Source organism: Arabidopsis thaliana, chromosome 5 (assembly GCF_000001735.4).
Source record: "Arabidopsis thaliana chromosome 5, partial sequence".
Classification (NCBI taxonomy): Eukaryota; Viridiplantae; Streptophyta; class Magnoliopsida; order Brassicales; family Brassicaceae; genus Arabidopsis; species Arabidopsis thaliana.
In genome coordinates, this window is record NC_003076.8 from 512,562 (window position 1) to 533,028 (window position 20,467).

A 20,467-nucleotide genomic window follows, 5' to 3' on the forward strand; every position below is an offset into this window, starting at 1 on the left:
AGTTTTTATTTTGTGTAATTGTAAATTTGCTCTGATTATCTGTCTAAAGAAAATATATCGTTTTACGACATTTGTGATTTATTCGCGACTAAATGTCACATGCAAATTTTATTGGGTGTATTGAATATTTGAAGTTTATAGAGTTAATGTGGTAGTCTTGTAAAATTCGTTCTTTTTTACTCTCCACGTAATGATAAAACCATAACGTAATTTCTATTTTCATTTCCAAGATGGTACTATATTTTTATACTATTTGTATTTGGCTATTTGCTTTCAACCCATTATCAAGTCATTTGACTTTTTGCCATTAATACTTAAATTACTTTCTTTTCTGATCTCTTACAAAACCACCACACTCTTCCTCAAAAGTCAACTCCTTCGTATAAAAAACATCTGTTTTTTAATAGACCAAAAACATTATATATGTTAGTATAATTTTGTTTTTATTTCTTCGATATTGCACGTTGGTTTAGTCAAACCGAATCGGATAGCGCATTCCCGAATCAGAATGTTAACAGGATTTGAATTTTCTTGGGTTAGAAATTAAAAAATTGTGCCAACTTCAGCCCACAAAAAAAAAACAACAATAAGATCAATTATAACTAAAATCTCTTAATTTGGACAATTTTTTTTAAGAAAAAGACGTATATCAATAAATATATAAATAATCTGAACTTAAATCAAACTAATCTTTAGGTTCGTAATAATTAATAGAAAAGATTTTGGCCAAAAGTATTTTGTAGTATAATTTTACTAATTCCACTAACAATTAGAATAAACCAATCCCTAAAGAATAAAACTTCACAAAGTCAACTCTTCACTTTCTCTCTCCCACCTATGTGACTCTGTCTCTTCTTCTTCATTTGGTTCCAACTTCCAACATATATTCAACCAAACTCAATTCTCAAGCATCTCCTTTTCATGAACAACGCCGATTCAAGTGGCTAGAGAAAAACGACATCGTTTTAAAGATTCTAATCTCTCACTTCTCTTAAACAAATGGGAAATGGAGTCACCACTTTGACCGGTTGCTGTACAGGAACTCTCGCCGGAGAAATTTCCCGGCGTTACGACGTATCTCTCGTTCACGATGGACTTGGCCACTCTTTCTGCTATATTCGACCAGATCTCCCCGGAGTAGTATTACCTTCGCCGGAGTCTCCTCTCCGATCAGATCATATCCAAGAAACCACTTTCCGTTCAATCTCCGGCGCATCGGTCAGCGCAAATCCTTCAACGGCGCTCTCCGGAGCTCTGTCATCGGATTCTGATTGTCCGTACAGCTCCGCAGTCTCCGCCTCCGCATTCGAGAGCTCCGGTAATTTTGCCTCTTTACCACTCCAGCCTGTGCCGCGTGGCTCCACGTGGCAATCAGGTCCAATTGTTAACGAGTCGGGTCTCGGGTCAGCTCCGTTTGAGCGACGATTTTTATCGGGTCCGATTGAAAGCGGGTTGTATTCGGGTCCGATTGAATCAACGAAGAAGACGGAGAAAGAGAAACCGAAGAAGATCAGAAAAAAACCTAAATCGAAGAAGAATTTTCTCACATTCAAAACACTATTCGCGAATCTAATCTCTAACAACAATAAACCTCGCTTGAAGAAGAGTGTGATCGAGCCGATCAACGGCTCTGATTCATCAGATTCTGGTCGTCTTCATCATGAACCTGTGATTACTTCCTCACGAAGCAACGAGAACCCTAAATCTGATCTTGAAGAAGAAGATGAAAAACAGAGCATGAACTCTGTTTTAGATGTTCAATGGGCTCAGGGGAAAGCAGGGGAGGATCGTGTACACGTGGTTGTATCTGAAGACAACGGATGGGTCTTTGTCGGAATCTATGACGGATTCAGTGGTCCAGATGCGCCGGATTATCTCCTCAACAATCTTTACACCGCCGTGCAAAAGGAGCTCAATGGGTTACTTTGGAACGACGAAAAGCTTAGATCTTTAGGAGAAAACGGCATGACCAAAACCGGAAAATGTTCTGATGAGGAAGATCCCGAGTCAGGAAAAGAGAATTGTCCCGTGATAAACAATGATGATGCAGTTGCTTCCGGTGCAAGAAACCAAGCGAAGAGTTTGAAATGGAGATGTGAATGGGAGAAGAAGTCAAATAACAAGACCAAATCTGATAACAGGTGTGATCAGAAAGGATCAAATTCGACGACAACAAACCATAAAGATGTTCTTAAAGCTCTTTTACAAGCTTTGAGGAAAACCGAAGACGCGTATTTAGAGCTAGCTGATCAAATGGTTAAAGAGAATCCAGAGTTAGCATTGATGGGGTCTTGTGTTCTCGTGACATTGATGAAAGGAGAAGACGTTTACGTGATGAATGTCGGGGATAGCCGAGCGGTTTTAGGCCGGAAACCTAATTTAGCAACCGGGAGAAAGAGGCAAAAAGAGTTGGAGAGAATAAGAGAAGATAGTTCATTAGAAGATAAAGAAATTTTGATGAATGGAGCAATGCGTAATACTTTGGTTCCTCTACAACTTAACATGGAACATAGCACAAGAATTGAAGAGGTAATTAATTAGTAAACAGATAAGTAGAGTTTTTGTTGTAATTAGAGTGATATATAAATTGATATAGGTTTTGTTTTATGAGGATAGGAAGTGAGAAGAATCAAGAAGGAACATCCTGACGATGATTGTGCCGTAGAGAATGATAGAGTTAAAGGTTATCTTAAGGTCACTCGTGCATTTGGAGCTGGCTTTCTCAAACAGGTAATAACATCACTCAAGATCTACACGTTAGATTATGTATAAATTTTTTTGTATTATGGGGTTTGTAATATGAACCAAACCTTAGACTAATGTTATTGTATTTAATGTTGAGTTTTTTTTTGCCGCAGCCTAAATGGAACGATGCCCTTTTAGAGATGTTCAGGATCGATTATATCGGGACATCACCATATATTACATGTTCACCATCATTATGTCATCACAAGCTAACGTCACGTGACAAATTCCTAATCCTATCTTCTGATGGATTGTATGAATATTTCTCTAACCAAGAAGCCATTTTCGAGGTTGAATCTTTCATCTCTGCTTTCCCTGAAGGCGATCCAGCTCAACACTTAATCCAAGAAGTCCTCCTTCGTGCTGCCAACAAGTTTGGTAAGAACATAAAATAGTGTGTGTTTTTATAAAAGAAACGCCAAATATCTGAATATTGTTGAAATCTGATCTTTGTTTGTTTTTGTTTCATTTTAGGTATGGATTTTCATGAATTGTTGGAGATACCGCAAGGAGATCGTAGGAGGTATCACGATGATGTCTCTGTGATAGTGATCTCTCTTGAAGGAAGAATATGGAGATCATCAATGTGAATATTATTGTTTTTTCATGAATCTGAATCATTTGAAGAATAACAATAACTCGGGTTGATGATTTTTTCCGATTAAAAGTTCTTATTCTCAATTTGATTTTATTTTTTTCCATAATTTTTTCATATGTTGTACTTGTATCTATGTTACTATATAGTTTAGTGAAAATACACCAAAGTGGCATATATATTTTTCATATGATTTTATTTATGTATTTGCTTATATCAAATCCATTTATTAGTTTCTACTTTTCTAACATGTATAATGTAGAAGATTTTAATGTCAATATTATTTGAAAAGATGTAAACAGTAAACACTATATAGCTATATAGTTCTGAAATTCTGAATTAGTCCATCATGAGTTGTACTATCGTCATAATTTGTTTTCCAACGAGATTTTATACATAGAACATAAATTGGCAGTCCTTTTCAGAAAATATTTCCCCATACCAAAAAGTCTAGAATTCTATTTATATATTCCTCAAAAAAAATATTATTAAGATTCAAACTATTGGACACTCAAAAGCCTGTAAATCCCAACTTCTAATGGTTGTCATTTATTTTCATCTGAAAAAGTCGAAAGACGCGTTTGGACAATTTGTCAATGGTTAGATAAAAATCTTAACTTAAATCCAATTTTTACTCACAGATTTCAATTTAAAGTCTTTTTTCCTCCGACTACCAGTTTTCAGTTCACAAACGACAATTTTGGTTTTGTTTTTGTTTTTTTCTTGTTTAGGAAATATACAAAATGTGACTTTTCCAAGATTTCTAGTATGATTTTATTGTCACTTTGAGGAAATATTTTTTTAATCATAATCTATCTTAAAATGTTATCATATTCACATTTTTTTTACTTCAGTCACGGTATATAAAAGGAAAACTAAACAAATATTTTTTAAAGGGATTTTGCGATTATCATTGTCGACCTATATTGCTGTCTTAATTTATTTGTTTTAGACTTTCAGTAATGAAAAGAAACTGAAGAGGGTTAAATAACATTTATTTCAAAATATCTTCTCCTGTTTGTTTTTCTGAGTTTGGTAAAACTACTAAAACATTAGGACTCAATCAAAAGAAAAAACATTCCACTGTAATCTACTTCTAACAGATCTCAAAGACTCGTTCCCATGACTGTGGAAATTCTCTGCTACATTGACTCGCCTAAATTCTCACATAAACCAACCACTTTCCAGATTAATGTGACTATTACGTATGTTGTTTTTGCCATGTGGTTATAGTATTAATAACAGAGACACTTATAGCCACATGGCAAATCCCGAATCCTGCCTAACTATTGTACTCGAGTTGACAAAAAGAAACCTTAAAACGTATGTTTTTATAACAACAGAAAACATCATGAACTCTTAACAGTTTCTGAGGAACCAAACAATAGCATCAAAAAGAGTATAATAAACCTTGTCCCTACCATATAAACCTCTGGACACCATCTTCATGGCTCCACTTAAACGGTCTAAACAAGAACATTGCCATTGTAAACACATTGATAGAGACAAAAATCGTTCCGATGAGAAGCCAAGTGGCGAAGCTGCTGCTTCTGACACAGGAGTGAAGCATGAAGAGGTAAAACGGAATGGTGTAATATCTGAACTCGATCAATGGAGTAGGAACAAGAACACCGCATGTAGCTAAGAAATAGACCAATATCCAGGTCTGCCTTCGAGTTTTCGCTATCGGATCATGAAAGAATAAGTCAGGTTCACAATGCAAAATATATGGGAAAAGTAAATAAGTATACTACAGAAAATGGTTTTAACATACCTAATAAAGTTAGGATTGAGAACCAGGAATAGACGTATACCGGGACTAATATGTACTTCATTAACCAATGCGCATTGATAATTTTTCTCCATAGGTAGAAAGGATAATGGCGATTATCAGCAAGAAGATATGGATGAGCCAAGCTACAAAGAATTTTCAGAAAGTAAAGAGAATTAAGAGTCTGAAGTAGAAAAGCCTTTAGTTGTTTTAAGAAGTATTCAGAAATCAAACCTGAAAAAGTGTACAGAGACAAATCCGGCTACTAGAGCCACAAGAGTTAGTATAAGGCTTAATGACCAATTTCTATGGAGCTGATGGAACTGATGTCTCAGTTGATTTACTGAGAAGTGTAGGGGAGCAGTGAAAAGAGCAGAAACGAGACTAAAATACATTATCTGCGCAAAATGCAGTGAAACTACATGAGCCTCTTTTGCACCTGTGAATTTGAATTGATGGATTAGTAAAAAGGCAATAGACACCAAAAAATTACAGTTCAAGGAAATACAGAGAGTAGTAAATAAGTAAATTGAATCAACATACCGAGGACTATACCCCCGTTCCAGAGGATAAAAATACCAAACGCCACCACAACAAAGATAAAAGGGCTAAACTTGATCAAAATCCTCCACTTCAGATTCCAAGATGTTGAGATTACAGTATAAATATCATACACTAAGTCTGCATTTTTAAACGTAGATATCGTAAGAGATGAGGAACATTTATGCTTATCCTTGAGAAATGCAATAAATTCGCCAAACTATAAACAAAACATGTAAAGAAGCCTACCTGAAGTATCCTCTGTTGAAGGAACAGTTTGACCGTGGTTAAAAGGGTCTGAAGTGTCTGAGCTGATATCAGATTTTCTTTTTCTAAGATTTGATCTCAAAGTTGCTCCTTTCTTATTACTAGACTGATGCAGTTCTTGATTTACTTCTTGTTTTCCTTTTTGCTTAGACGAGTCAAGGGTGAAGTCTAGAATACCTGAGCAAGCAACGAAAAGCATCCAGACTACATTTGTTTGTCGGATAAAAACTGCTAAAGTGCCAAACTGCAAGGACAAACCCGAAATAAATTTGCCTACATAGTCGTAACTCTAAGTTCAAACAATAACAAAAATTCACTAATTTTGCTTCAAATCACTTACCAATGCACTGAGCACATATCGTCTTTTCAAACAAGTAAGGTACATGGCAAGAACTGCGGTTAGGGACGCAACATCTGTATAGTATAGGAAAGTGAAGAACCAATGGAGAGGGTAAAGCGACATGACTAACGCCATAAAAGTCGCTTTTCTATCACTAAGATTCGGCCCCAAGAATCTTATTATCTCATACACTAAAACACCACACAATACTGCAGAAACAGCATTTGTAGACCGCAGGACAGATGTCGAACAAGCTTCTGAAAAGGACTGAGATGTATTTTCCATCAACAACATTCCTGGAAACAAACTAGCAACATGTGCTAGTGAAAGATAGTACCTGCAAAAGAAAGGTTTATATCAACATTTTCAATTCAAAAGATGTAAAATTTCAAACTCTAAGTTAATCCTCTACATAGTAACATGAACAAGTAACAGCTTAAAGAAGCAGTAACAACACAAATTAGCATCAACATACACTGAAAAATCCAGACTTTACTTAAAGGTAACTACTTGAGAATCTACGTAAGAAGGGATGATTCAAAAAGAGAGTATTACAATCCAGGTGGGGTAGTGATCATTGGATCCCAGCTCCTAAAATTCCCATTGCAGTATTGCTGAGCTTGAGGCACATGAAATATCTCGTCCTGCAAAATTCAACAGATGCAGTAATCAACACAAAATCAGAGAGATAGAGGAACCCAAGTTCTAAAAAGGTTTTTTTTTACCATGTAGGGTTCAGGAACAATGTGATTGACGATAATCGACATCGGAATCACCCACAAGCTCGTGATCGCTGCAACGGCTAATTTCCCCATTTTTTCCCTCTAATTTCCCACAAAAGGAACCAATCGGATCCGAATCACATTCGCGGATCAATCATGGGTTTTCGTTGCCTGACGAATAATTCACAACGGAAATCGGATTTTCCCGGAAAATTGAGTGAGCTGAAGAAGACGGTGAGATTACATCGGAGAAAACTTACGAGGAGTCAAATCGAAGTCAACGTATCAAGATTGATGTTGGGCTTTTACTAAAGCCCAAGTAAGTTGTAACAAGAAAGCCCTGTATTTATATATATTTGTAATTCTCATACCTTAAAAAGTCGATATTTCGATTAGTCCTCAATATTTTCATTTAACTACTGTTAGACCCAAAACTTTTGTAGTGATCAAAATTTTCCTATGTAAAGTGATTTCTTCGCTTTATTATCTTGTCAATTTCACTAGTCATGCTAACCAGATCAATTATCACTCTATAATTGATAACAACTGCACAGATGTGTGTGTCTTTCTTGTTTTGGTAATAATGCCTAGCTGATATTGATATGACTACGAATGAATTTGAATTATTGTCAAACGGAAAAGGTTTTCTAAAATTATCCCCATATTATTATTTCTCACATATTCTATCATTTTTTAAGTTTAATGAAAATGTATATTAAAAGTTTTCTATATATATTGTTCTTTTTTTAATGGTCCTCCTTGATAATTATTAGAGGAAAAAGACTAAGCATGTCCTACACAAATAGACAACAAAGCTGTCTCGTGTCCTTAAGAATATACACTGCAAAGCGATTTTCATTAAAAGATGTGGGAATCACAAATAAAGCTTTATAAGATAATGAAAGCATTCAATTAGAATCTCTGGACCCAGATCCCAACCTTTATCTAATTTACTACTATATGTTTTGACTTTAGTTTATACTATTAGTACTTTGTTTTAAGGTAAACTCCATTAATAAGCTGTTTTCTCTTTTGTTTACAAAGGGACAAATAAATTATAAAACTGCATAAAATTAACGTGAAAAACATATATAATCGTTGATTCTGAAAATATGATGGTTCATAACGTGTAAAAGAATTAAAAGATTTGACGACTTGATTATCAATTTATGAACATCAAAGCACAATTTGTTTTTTTCAGACTTTCTCAGTTTAGTTTCCTGATGATGATCATTAGATAGTTTCCGGATGTGATTATTTAGAGGGTGAGGTGAATAATAGTTGTTACTGATCATGATCATTAGATAGAGTGGGTAAAAACCAAGCAAAAGAAATGGTCCCAAAATTTGCATGTGGGATTTGATTCATATATGTCTAAGCAGCATCGGTTGATGTCATAAAGTATCTCATTTTTCTTTTCTCTCCATGTGTAAAAAGCACACCACCTTTGCTATATAAAAAGAGAGAAACCACTCTCTTTGAATTCTATATACATATATCAATATATATACACACACATAGATAATTTTATTGACGACGTTAACACTCTAGTTGGATATTTTGTAACTTGAAAACAGAAAAAAAAATCTGTATTAATATAATTTTGTAATCACTGGAATCAATTAATTGGAAACCTGATCAAAAATTTCTTAATGATACTACAAAACTTTGGAAATTATACCAAGATATATTTATTTTTAGAATATAAGCTGATAAAGCTCAAAAAGTCTTATTTTAACTTGTTATTGTATATGCTTTGTAAGAGGTTGAGAATTTCGATTGTACGATCTTGTTATCTTTTTCATTAAATTGGCTAATGCATAAACATGTTATTTGATCATGTTTGCAACTTTCTCTCGCGACTTTTAATTGTACTATATACATTTATGAAAATATAAATTTTGTACTTGAGAGATATTTTTTCTCCTAATTTTTGACCCAATCATAAGTATAATTTATTAAGCTAAAAAAAGTAAATAACAAAACGTGAAAGATGGAGGACATGATGAGCACCCATGTGCGTAGTCATCGCACCACATGCCTAGTCGCCAATCTTTCATTATCCTTTGCTACACCTTTTAATCCATACTTAATCCCCTAATTTACTTACATCTATATATTTCACAATTTGTTAATTTGGACTTTGGATGGTGGTTCTGGTAGTCGTCGTTTAGCGTATAGCAAGTTTACCAAATCTAAAGTGGTTCACATTTTACGGCTGAGGAATCCAAAGTTATAATTTTCCACGAGTATCACTCATATATTAATTTATACTAAAGAACATCGATATTTCAAATGTTTATGTTAATAATAACAAGTAAAACTACAACAGTAATGATGGATAAAACAAATATTCAAAATGGAAAGAAAAAAATAGACATTTTAGAACAGTCTTGTGTGGATTGTTATTGGTTTTGAACATGAAAGGTTGCGTCTGCAATTTGGAGATCTCAATCTTAGGGGTATGATTAGTAAGTAGTCATAGTCATACCCCAAATTATTGCTGCATTTAATGGTAATCTTATGTTTTGTTTTCTACTCCTATCACAAAACAGTAAAATAGTTATCAAGAAATCTAATTTAAAATAGTAAATTAAAAATAATTTGATACATGTACAAGTTTAGCTTACAAAGATTATTTTATTATCTAAATATACAGAAATCCTCTAAAGTAGTATCATTAGCTTGTGAAAATTACTATCATTAATTCAGTTTACATTTTAAATCTATAAGTAACATCTAAAAGTTTTTTTTATGGTAAATTAAACATCACTTTCTTTAGAGAGGCCGTTATATAGGCAATAATGTTTTCGAGAAATATATAAGAAATAAAAAGATAATTTTTCGTGTTTGATAAGGAAAGAAACGATGAGAACACAAATTAATTAGTGCGAAGTCAATTATTAGTTGGTGATTCATTACTTGCGTGCACGATAAAGGAAGCATCTGAGAAAATTATTCTTTCACGATATTGGGAAATTTTTACCATATACGACATTGTATATCTGAAGATTGAAGAAACATAAGAAACTAAAACATAGAGAAGTTTCAAAAAAATATCGCGAGGACCCCATGCAAAGCAAAGGCACGTGCGTCTGATTTGCATCAAAGTTTGTGTACAAAATTTTTTACCTTTTCGTTTGTTTTTCGATATTTTCCGTTTAATTAAACAAAAATCCGTAATTGTTACAAATATCAACAAGTGGTAAAGAAAGCCGGATGTTTTTTTTTTATCACCAAGATCATTATTCTTAAAGTCAACAAGACTAATCAAATCATCGAGAAAAATTAGTTTATATCATCTAAAATAAAACACTATTGTGTTTCTGCAAATACTTTTAGCGCTTTGAAAAACTGCAGTATTTTAAATTACGATTTCAAAATCTTGAATTTATTCGTTATAAAAGAGAAAAAAAACTTCAATTTATTTTTCTTCTTATCAGAGCTTCTGGAACGGGACATCCAAAACTAGTCATGATATGTGTTTTATAAATATACATTTCTTTGCATGCATGCATATTCAGATTGTGGTTTGTAAACAGTGTTAAGTCATATATTTGTAAGTGTTTAAAAAAAATAATTTGTAACTGTAAAGTATGTTTTGTATATAGTTTTAGATCATATATTTGATTTTCATTAGACAGGTCTTTTTCTAGTTTACTGCTAAATATTAATTTACATAGATAATTTATTTTACTTTTTTTTGGACATCAATTTAGATAGATATAGCATACATTTTTTGTCAACAACAATAAGTATACATATACAATGTATATATTGAACCTATAATAGAAAAAAATCAAATAAATAAACATTTTATGTAATCCCGCCACTTGGGAGACAGATCACTAGTTAGTTGAAATGGAGGCTTTCAAGCTTCGGATCCAACGCACGTAATCTCTCTCTCTTTCTTCTCTCTTTTTTCTTTCTCTCTTCTTTCTCTCTGTAAAACTTGTCTAATGGCAGAGATCTGCTGCGTCAAAGAGATCCAAGAAGAAGACGTGGAGAAGATCCGATTACCGACCCGACCCGAATTAGACATTCCTGACTCTGATCACGAAGATCCAACGGTCAACGAAGAAGAAGGGTGCAAGACTCCAACATCGTCCGATCACAAGATTCCGGAGGTGAAGTATACGTTATGTCCACCGGCTCCGAGAAAACCAAAACCGAATCGATCTTCCGGTACGAAACGGAAATTAACGCCGGTTAATGTTGTTAACCGCATACCGATTGATCTGAGCCGTGAGATCGAGATGTTCTTCGAGGATTTGGACCGTAGGATCAAGAAGTCACGGAAACAATAAGAAGATTATTGCCTTAATTGGTAATGATCGTTCATTTCTAATTCATGACTGTGTGGTGGTAATTTGATCCTTTGAATTTTTCTTCATTTTTTTTCTTTTTTTTTCGTTTTCTGTATAATTAATTAGCTAATAACAATAAGAAAATTTATGTATCATTTAATTTGGATTTATACAACTGATGAAACAAAGTCAAAGCTCACATTATAATTTCTTCTTTTCAATTTCAACATTAACTTACGTTTTCAATGCGTTTATATTAATTGTTATTTTCTGCTTTTGATGTGTTTGATTTTTGGAGTAAACCAAACTTGTAAATGTAATTAGGATAATTAGGAGGACAACTAATCATATCAAATTTCTTTATAAAAAGACAAATAATCAAATCTAAATTTTATTTTGTATTTACTACCAAATCTAATTGCATGTCTCTATTTTTGATATAAATTTAAAATTTTAATAAGAAAATTTAATCTATTAATGTATAACCACTAGCTTTGAAATATGATTTTTGCATAGAATTAGTTTCTTCAAGCTAAGTAGTTCTAATTAGTTATATTAATACAGTAAGAACATATACTACAAGGGGCTCGTCAAAAATAGCTTGAGTAGAAATATAGTTTGAATCATAAAATTATACTCCTTTTGGGTCTTAAGTTTACTATCGAGAAGGTAGTCTTAGTATTACACAAATGTATTTCATATAGAAGAAATTATATATTTTTACCTGATTCGTGTTAATATACACTGAAGGCTCATTTTCCCATTAACACACAAATCTATGCTACCATATCACTAGATAATTATACCTGAATGAGCAGTGACAAAAATAGATGTAACAAACCTAATTAAATTTTGACAAGAAAAAATAAACTAGAAAGATTTTTAAGTGGAAACAAACATCCTTCGTAATGGATCATGCTTCCTGCTTTGGGTACACCTTGTTTATGATCGATGGATGAATTAATATTTTATACCTTTTATTATGTGTGTGCCATTGTGATGTATACAAGGTTAAAATTGCACATCAATCAAGGAGAATATCGTTACCATAAATTTTCAGAATTAGTTAGATACATATATTCTTCTACTTTCATGTGTGATATACTGACTGATAGTGGTATTAAACTATTTCTGTAACGGAGCTGACCGCTATAATAATTAATTAACATTACTAAAATATAGAAATGAATAATGATCTCTTTTGTTAGTTCTTAATCCAGAAAAAATGGTCAAAGTTTTCCGATATATCTTATCTAATAAAACACAAGTAATAGTAAATTACTCTATATTTGGCAGTTGACACTTATACAAAAACCTACATGTCAATAGTAGTAGTGCTATACAAAAAACTCTAAAGTCCTATATGATCATGGATGTACATTACAAATTGAGGACGATATTCATATGTCTCTTTAAAGAACGGATGACGACTCAACAGAAATTGGCTAATGACGATGAATATAATCTCCCGCTAACTTTTTAAAAAACTAGCTAGCTAGTGTAATATTATCTCGTATCTACGGTACTCCCACTATGCAAACACTTACAATTAAAATTTTATCTATATTCATACGAATAAAATATTACGTACAAACAACATTATATATATATATATATAGTTAGTTAAGACCCAATTCCATAAGCATAGTTTTTTCTCTCGTAAAAAAAGATAAGTTTGAAAGCAGAGGAACACACCATGCAGTATAATTTGGAGAACGCAGAAGTGAAGAAGACCGGAGATTCTAACTGCTGGTACAGGATGCTTGCCATGCTTGGTCTGGTTTTCCTGATTCTCCTTTTTATCACAAATTAAATTTTTAATTAATCAATTTTCTTAATTGTATGAGGTTAAATAATATATAATGTGTATGACAAAAAGTTAGATGAATAAATATACCTGAATTTTGTGATTTTGGAGTAGTGGATGATTGAAAGAAGTTTTTTTTATATATATAACGAAGATTGTTCGTAAATATCCACAAAATCATATATCATCTTCTCATGTAACTATGAAAATAATGTATAAGATATATCCCGATCTCATAATTTACATACAAAAATATCAAAATAATGATTCTTATTATATACATTTTTTACTTACCTTGGTAGAATTTTCAAATTTTAGTAGTTTCTCGGGACTGAACAAAAGAGAATGAGATTATAAGAAGTGCAAAGAGTTTGAAATGAAATCCATGAATTACAGATCAATATTTTTGGAAGCGTTTTTAGTAGTATTTTTGTTTTACCTATATATTTGAGATTAGACCCACACCAAGTATTTATAATAATTAGGGATTTTTAATAGTAGTTTTTATTTATATACATAATAAAAAGGCTTTTGTTAATTTTTTAAATTGGTAAACTTTACTTTTTAATAAAAACTTATAACTATATACTTTAATTTTGTTAATTGTGTTCAGATTTCATATACTACATTATAAAAATGTTTTCTCTTTTTTTATTGGTCTACTTGATTTTTTTTGTTAACACGTAGATTGATATTTGGTCCACTTGGATTTGACACGTGGCGAGATATAAACCGTTAGATAATGGGATATCAAAAGTAACACTTGATTAGAATGGCAGGGATCCCTTGTTTCTCTCCTTTCCACTACTCTCCCTCCAAAACAAAAATCACAACAACAAGAAAAAACTTTGAAATCCAAAAAAAAAAAAACCCGAGAAAATTTGAATTTTATTGGGGAAAAAAAGAAAGAAGATCTGGAAGTTTCTATGAACAGTAATGGCGAATCGAGGCGGCGAAAACGGGAAATTGGATCGGAAGAAGACGATGACGATGAATTGGGCGGGGTTAGGCGAGTTTGAAGACGACGACGATCATTTTTTCGATAGCTCTAATCGTATCTCCACCGTCGTACCTTCGGATTTAGCATCATCTTCTGACGAAGAAGAAGGTGAGTTTGATGATTGCCGGATCTCGTTTTCTTCTAATGTGTCGTCCTCCTCTCGCGCTGCTCCTGCGCCGGATATGTCGCCGGATTATGATATTTGGATGTCGGCGCCGGGATCTATCACGGAGCGTCGTCGAAGGCTTCTTAATGGAATGGGACTTGAATCTAAGAAGACTAGGCTCGGAGCTATCTCGATTCAACGCGTGAGTGAACCTGTGGCGGCGACGGGTGAGTGCTCAGGTTCTCGCGTTGCGGAAGTGAAGGTGGAGGAGTCAGATCACAATTCTCCGGTGAATCAAAGAGTTCGTCGATCTCCGTCGATGTCGGTTTTGCTTGTACGGTCTAGATCTGATTCCGATATCGAAGCGTCTTCTGCTGAGAAACAGAGGAAAGAAGAGATGTTAGGGAAAACGTCGAAATCGCGATTGACTAGAACCGCGTCTGCGATTGGAGCTCCGTGTGCGAGGATTTGTCCCTACTTCACCCAAACGCAAGCCTCGCCGCCGGACGCACCAAACGGTCATCATCAGTCTCAAGGCCAACGTAGTGGTCCGTTGCTCTCTTCGGTAGTTTCCAATACTCGTTTTAGTGCTTTTTTCTTGATTAAGAACCTTGACACTGGGAAAGAGTTCATTGTGAAGGAGTATGGTGAGAATGGAATGTGGAATCGGCTTAGCGATTTGCAAACTGGTAAGCAATTGACAATGGAAGAATTTGAGAAGAGTGTTGGTTATTCATCTGTTGTTAAGGATCTTATGAGAAGAGAGAACGCGAATTCGACGATGGATTTTAGGAAATTTAACTCGTATGTGTCAAAGAGTTTGAGAGTAAGTAAGAAGAGAGGAGCTGCTTTGTTAAAGAACATAAAGGACGTTGCTCATTCTATGAGCTCTTCTAAGGTTTCAGAGAAAGAGAAGGATTCAACTGGTAGTGGCACAAGTAGTCCAAAAGTAGCGGAGAAGAACAATGAGCAGGCGAATCAATGGGTGAAAGTGAGGCATTCAGGGAAGTCTCATAAAGATTTAAGTGCTTTGCATATGTGTCAAGAGATTCAAGCTCATCAAGGAGGTATTTGGACTATGAAATTTAGTCCAGATTCACATTTATTAGCAAGTGCAGGGGAGGATTGTGCAATCCATGTGTGGGAGGTTCAAGAATGTGAAATCATGTCAATGAATGAAGGGAGCTTGACACCTATTCATCCTTCAATGTCTGGTTCCACAGATAAATCGTCGGAAGGTGATGCTGCAGAAGTGTCACAAGATAAGAAGAAGAAAGGGAAAACTTCAATGAGTAAAAAAGGAAACCAGATACCAGATTATGTCCACGCGCCTGAAACTGTGTTCTCCTTGTCAGATAAACCAATTTGCTCTTTCACTGGTCACTTGGATGATGTTCTGGACTTATCTTGGTCTCGGTCACAGGTTAGTTTGTGTTCCTTTCTTGCCAACATTAATGCAAGCAGCCATGAATTTCTATTGAAAAAAGTTAAATCATTGGTTGCCGAATATACACAGCTATTGCTTTCATCTTCCATGGACAAAACTGTGCGGTTGTGGGATATTGAAACTCAAAGTTGTCTAAAACTATTTGCCCACAATGACTATGGTAAGAAAGGAAATATATTTCAATTCTCAAATTCCTTAAATTTCATATCGTTTTGGGAGATTCATGTCTTCCTCTATGGTTTTTAGTTACTTGTGTACAATTCAATCCATTGGATGAAGATTACTTCATTAGTGGCTCCCTTGATGCCAAGATCCGTATATGGAACATATCAAACCGTCAAGTAGTTGAGTGGAATGATCTAAAGGAAATGGTTACCGCGGTTTGTTATACTCCTGATGGTCAGGTACGTAATTCTCTTGAACTGTCACCAGCATATACTTGCATTAACGAGCTCGTATTGATATCTCTATGCTCTTTGGTAGGCTGCATTTGTTGGTTCAATTAATGGGCATTGCCGGCTTTACAGTGCAGAGGGTATATATGCTAAAGGCTCATTCTATTTGTAAACCATGTCTATAACCTTAATTCTTCATAAAGTTAACAGACTCATTTTATTTGTTTTTCTGTAATAATTGATCAGATTGCAAGTTGGAACAAACAAACCAGATAGATCTGCAGAACAAAAAGAAGGCTCAAGCTAAAAAGATCACAGCTTTTCAGGTTTCACTCTTTCTTTTTGAAAACGTTTACATTGTTGTTGTTTTTTTTGCCTCTACTTACCATTGAGTTTGCTTATACCAGTTTTCGCCAATTAATCCATCAGAAGTGCTTGTAACTTCTGCTGATTCACGCATTCGGGTTCTTGACGGTACTGAACTTGTTCAAAAATTCAGAGGTATGTAACTGAAACAACTCCATTTGCTTCGTTGTTCAATTTCACAAACTATTAATTCTAAATCTCCTATTCATACATAAACCAGGCTTCAAAAACATGAACAGCCAAATGACAGCATCTTACACAGTAGATGCTAAGCACATTGTCTGCGCTAGCGAAGACTCACAGGTTTACGTGTGGAAACACGAGGAGCCACGACTAGGTATCACCGGTAGAAAAACAGTCACCATGTGTACTTCTTATGAAACCTTCCCGTGCAAAGATGTTTCCGTGGCAGTCCCATGGAACGGCGTTGTAAAAGGTGAACCACCATCCACACAACACCAATCGAAAAGAAACCCGAAAAAACCATCAACTACTACTACTACCCCTGAAAACACGACCACGGGTAAAAAATCAGGCCTCCCACCATTACCTAAGAAAAACAATGACGGCACCGCGGATGGAGCAACAGAACAACATCAAGAAGATGATCCAGCTACGCATATTTCGCATAACGAATCAGAGAACAACACAGGCGAGTCAATAAAGCATGGGGATTCACCTTCTATATCAATCTCCTCTCGGATTTCTTCTTGGTCGTGGTTTGATAGTAGTGGCAGTCATGGAACACATTCAGTTCAGCCAACAGCTTGGGGAATGGTGATTGTTACAGCCACAATCAAGGGCCAAATCCGAACTTACCAAAATTTTGGATTACCACGCAGGGTCGGTCGTCAAGGCTCTCTGTTTTGACACAACCTCTCTCAGTTCTTGTACATATATACGGTGTATTATGTATAGTTCTCATGTATTCATGCATAGTGTATTGAGTTTAATTTGTATACTGTATAGTCACAAAACAAGAAGGAACTTGATATATAGAGATTATATTTCTGATGCGAGAGCCTCTTTACCGTTTAGAGAGTCTCACACTCTCACTTTTTTTTTTTGACATCATCACAGTCACTCAAGTACGTTATCGCATGAAGATATATCCCAATAGTCTACGTGCTCACAAAATCAAAACTCAATTAGGTTTAGAGTGTGTACTAGAATGAAATTGTATCAAATGGAGGGATAAATCTATTTGATGACTAGATCAGTAGTAGAGTTTTATTTATTTCTTTAAGTTATTATAGTTTCGGACCTTTCGGTGTTGGACTATATAGAAAATAATCATGCCCGTACGAGCTCATGCTAGCATGGGCTTTGCTGACTGACATCCCTAGTTTAAAACTATAAGAAACCTATTACATCTGAGTTTAGAACCAACTGATTATTTTGGAACATTTTTGTATATTGATTGTTGAACCCAATATTTAACAAGAAAGAAATAGAAAGCTTACAAAACAGAATGATGTGGTCCAAAAAGGATAAAGTGTTTTGTCTCTCGAGGTACACTGGACGATGCATATGGTCTTTGTCCATACCATCTTCTTTTCTCCTTTTCTCAATTTCGAGCTTCTAACGGTAACGGTACTTATGCTATTTTTCTTTTTATTCAATATTCCAATAAAAATAGTATTCCAACCTGAAATATCAAGACACTAACCAGAATTTCATACCACTATAGAATCGAAACTAATACCAAATCAAAAATTAAAATCCACTAAATTGATAATTTTAGAAACCTTTGTTCCCTTCAATTAACAACCTTAAATCAAGATGATTTGGTTTCCGTACCTACATTGGATTCAGTATTATAAATAGCTATGTTTATGAATGAATGTCAAATGGTTTCGTGGTGTAGTTGGTTATCACGTCAGTCTAACACACTGAAGGTCTCCGGTTCGAACCCGGGCGAAGCCAATTTCTTTTATTTTATTTTAATCTCGTCGAGTTTTGATTATTACCAAATAAAATAAATCAATTATTTTCTCTCCAAAAAGTATGTACAACACATCATTTCATTAGCTACATCTTTTGTTCCTAAGTTTATTCAACCAAATCTCTCTCTCCCTTTGAGTCTCAAAGCTTCAATGGCTCACCAGGTACTGTTTCTCCTCTCTTTTTTTCTCTTTCTCTGGCTCTTTAACACAATAGCCTTTATATACACACGCATATATATAGTATAGACCATGTGTAATGGATGTGATTATATAGGAGGAAGGATGGCCATTGGGTCTGAGACCAGTAAATGCAAGAATCGGAGGACTCACAAGAGGAACTCATCATCATCATCATCATGAACAAGTCTCTGCTGGTTCAATCTCCTTCAGCTCTCTTCTCTCTCCTTCTCCCTCATCTCAATCTTCCTCCGATCTTGATTCTCAGGTCCGATATATACACTTCTCTACTTATACTATAAATATATGCATATAGATATATATAGTTGCATATATACACACTTTTTATATAGACTATATATAGTATAGTAAACTATTCACGGGTTAGCAGATTCTTTTCTTGGTTGAATCCTTACATATCCCTCCAAATTTTCATATTTTGTTCCATATTTGGATAGATCAATGAATTACTTTAACATTATCCATATTTTTGTTTTATTTCAGTTTTATCTTTGTTTTTCGTTTTCTTGCATATTAATTGATGAGCCGTTTGAAACTGTCTACGGTTCTTTTGGAAATTTAGAAGGAATACAATGATTCTACTTTGACTACTAGTTTGGATCTATTGAATTCACATTCTCTTTCAAATTATTAAAATGAATATACTAAAATAGTATTGTTGTTGTTGGTTGAGATGACTTCAGAGCGAACGTGAACCAATCGTATGCACTTTAAAGCTGTGATGGTTTTGTCTGAAAAGGGCACGTTTGTCGGAAATTGTTGATTCTCAAAATAAAGTTATTGTATAAAATTATAATCAGACCAATTTCTCAAATATGTTGGCACCTTTTGTCTTTTGATCACACCGTATTGAAAAGTGAAATCATTGAAAATTTTACCAATAGTCCGTTGAGAATAACTATGTGATTATTTCTTTTGGCATTCACGTAAATTTGAAAACTAGTGATTTGTGTTCAGTTTTCTGCCATTCAGCCAATTTTATACTTTTAAAAACAAGAGGTTCCGTCATTATGCAGTTTAACAAATAAATTATGTTTTTAACCTAACGATTTCGGCATTTTACTCTAAATATTTGGTTCTACATCAGATTTTTGTTCATACTTAACTTTCTCTTTTTGGTCACCATTCACCATCACAGTTCAAATATTGACCTCTTTTGTGAAGCAAACATGGCAACCACTGTGAGACTTATGTTGTCTCAATATTGTTTTTCTTAAATTCCGTATATACACTAAAAAGCATTTTACACATCTATTTTTTGCAGTCGATGGGATCATTTTTCCGCGATAGGAGCTACACACTAGGAAACCTAATCGGGATATCAAGCTTTCTAGAACTTTCAAGAAGATCAAACCGAACAAGGAATGATCAAACAGGCGCTGCTAGAAACCATCAACACCATAAGAATCTCAAAACTTACTACAAGCCATGGATTTTCTCTATATGTTCAAAACTAAGCACAAACGCCACTGTCATTTCCCATAACAGGATTATAAACGAAGAAAATGATGGCCGTAACAATGTGCAGTCTCTTGGACACTTCCTCATTATGGAGAGACGAGCTGTGGGATCAACCATAAGGTCCACACCGACACCGACACCGACTATGTGAATGTCCGATAATTTATAGCCAATTGTGTCTTTAAACGATAATGGAATGTGTAATATGATTTCCTCATGGTCTGACGCAACAGATTCTGATTGTATTTTTATTTTGTCAATTTGAGATTTGGAGTTTAAAATTTGTTTTTGGTTTCTTATGTATAGTTCAAAAACAGTTTTCTTTGCATGAGTTGCATCAATATATTTTTATTGGGCCTCGTTGAAAGAAACAAAATTTCGTATCTAATAAGGCCCAAAAAATTGAAACAATTCCTGATTAAAGCCCAGTTTATAAACTATTTCGTTTGGGCCC

At 34.3% G+C, this 20,467-nt stretch overlaps 5 protein-coding genes, 1 long non-coding RNA gene and 1 other non-coding gene across 7 annotated transcripts; 6 read left to right on the forward strand and 1 right to left on the reverse strand.

Annotated features, from left to right (window-relative positions):
- The first annotated feature begins 734 nt into the window (after positions 1-734).
- Positions 735-3,514, forward strand: PLL2 (pol-like 2). The gene is made up of 4 exons (NM_120318.2): positions 735-2,529; positions 2,617-2,730; positions 2,859-3,123; positions 3,220-3,514. Exons 1-4 carry the CDS (start codon positions 1,000-1,002, stop codon positions 3,333-3,335), a joined length of 2,025 nt encoding a protein of 674 aa, NP_195860.1. The 5' UTR covers positions 735-999; the 3' UTR covers positions 3,336-3,514.
- Positions 3,515-4,423: 909 nt separating this feature from the next.
- Positions 4,424-7,289, reverse strand: ALG10 (DIE2/ALG10 family). The gene is made up of 8 exons (NM_120319.4): positions 6,984-7,289; positions 6,814-6,902; positions 6,259-6,595; positions 5,901-6,162; positions 5,655-5,792; positions 5,346-5,550; positions 5,115-5,257; positions 4,424-5,023 (listed from the first exon to the last, which is right to left on the reverse strand). The coding sequence occupies exons 1-8, from the start codon at positions 7,071-7,073 to the stop codon at positions 4,758-4,760; spliced, it is 1,530 nt and encodes a 509-aa protein (NP_195861.2). The 5' UTR covers positions 7,074-7,289; the 3' UTR covers positions 4,424-4,757.
- A 3,406-nt stretch (positions 7,290-10,695) lies between these two features.
- Positions 10,696-11,515, forward strand: AT5G02420 (cyclin-dependent kinase inhibitor SMR3-like protein). Its single transcript, NM_120320.3, has one exon. It carries the CDS (start codon positions 10,940-10,942, stop codon positions 11,285-11,287), a length of 348 nt encoding a protein of 115 aa, NP_195862.1. The 5' UTR covers positions 10,696-10,939; the 3' UTR covers positions 11,288-11,515.
- Positions 11,516-12,028: 513 nt separating this feature from the next.
- Positions 12,029-12,297, forward strand: AT5G00845. Its single transcript, NR_142443.1, has one exon. It is a non-coding gene; the product is annotated as an other RNA (long non-coding RNA).
- Positions 12,298-13,871: 1,574 nt separating this feature from the next.
- Positions 13,872-17,421, forward strand: AT5G02430 (Transducin/WD40 repeat-like superfamily protein). Its single transcript, NM_120321.2, has 7 exons — positions 13,872-15,623; positions 15,717-15,807; positions 15,894-16,051; positions 16,131-16,182; positions 16,289-16,368; positions 16,450-16,543; positions 16,629-17,421. The coding sequence occupies exons 1-7, from the start codon at positions 14,031-14,033 to the stop codon at positions 17,276-17,278; spliced, it is 2,718 nt and encodes a 905-aa protein (NP_195863.1). The 5' UTR covers positions 13,872-14,030; the 3' UTR covers positions 17,279-17,421.
- Positions 17,422-18,260: 839 nt separating this feature from the next.
- On the forward strand, positions 18,261-18,334 carry AT5G02435. The gene has a single exon. It is a non-coding gene; the product is annotated as a tRNA-Val (tRNA).
- Positions 18,335-18,466: 132 nt separating this feature from the next.
- AT5G02440 (60S ribosomal protein L36) lies at positions 18,467-20,377 on the forward strand. The gene is made up of 3 exons (NM_120322.3): positions 18,467-18,516; positions 18,629-18,799; positions 19,817-20,377. The coding sequence occupies exons 1-3, from the start codon at positions 18,505-18,507 to the stop codon at positions 20,162-20,164; spliced, it is 531 nt and encodes a 176-aa protein (NP_195864.1). The 5' UTR covers positions 18,467-18,504; the 3' UTR covers positions 20,165-20,377.
- The last annotated feature ends 90 nt before the right edge of the window (positions 20,378-20,467 follow it).

Bases quoted from the DNA above. Each gene is read 5' to 3' on its own strand.
- AT5G02430 (NM_120321.2), top strand. From the start codon at position 14,031: ATGGCGAATCGAGGCGGCGAAAACGGGAAATTGGATCGGAAGAAGACG. The intron at 16,183-16,288 runs GTATATATGCTA...ATAATTGATCAG, and splicing joins CCGGCTTTACAGTGCAGAGG to ATTGCAAGTTGGAACAAACA. The intron at 16,544-16,628 runs GTATGTAACTGA...TACATAAACCAG, and splicing joins ACTTGTTCAAAAATTCAGAG to GCTTCAAAAACATGAACAGC.
- PLL2 (NM_120318.2), top strand. From the start codon at position 1,000: ATGGGAAATGGAGTCACCACTTTGACCGGTTGCTGTACAGGAACTCTC. The intron at 2,731-2,858 runs GTAATAACATCA...TTTTTGCCGCAG, and splicing joins GAGCTGGCTTTCTCAAACAG to CCTAAATGGAACGATGCCCT. The intron at 3,124-3,219 runs GTAAGAACATAA...GTTTCATTTTAG, and splicing joins TCGTGCTGCCAACAAGTTTG to GTATGGATTTTCATGAATTG.
- AT5G02440 (NM_120322.3), top strand. The intron at 18,800-19,816 runs GTCCGATATATA...TATTTTTTGCAG, and splicing joins CCTCCGATCTTGATTCTCAG to TCGATGGGATCATTTTTCCG.
- ALG10 (NM_120319.4), bottom strand. From the start codon at position 7,073: ATGGGGAAATTAGCCGTTGCAGCGATCACGAGCTTGTGGGTGATTCCG. The intron at 6,903-6,983 runs GTAAAAAAAAAC...TGAATTTTGCAG, and splicing joins TTGTTCCTGAACCCTACATG to GACGAGATATTTCATGTGCC. The intron at 6,163-6,258 runs GTAAGTGATTTG...TTGTCCTTGCAG, and splicing joins GATATGTGCTCAGTGCATTG to TTTGGCACTTTAGCAGTTTT.
- AT5G02420 (NM_120320.3), top strand. From the start codon at position 10,940: ATGGCAGAGATCTGCTGCGTCAAAGAGATCCAAGAAGAAGACGTGGAG.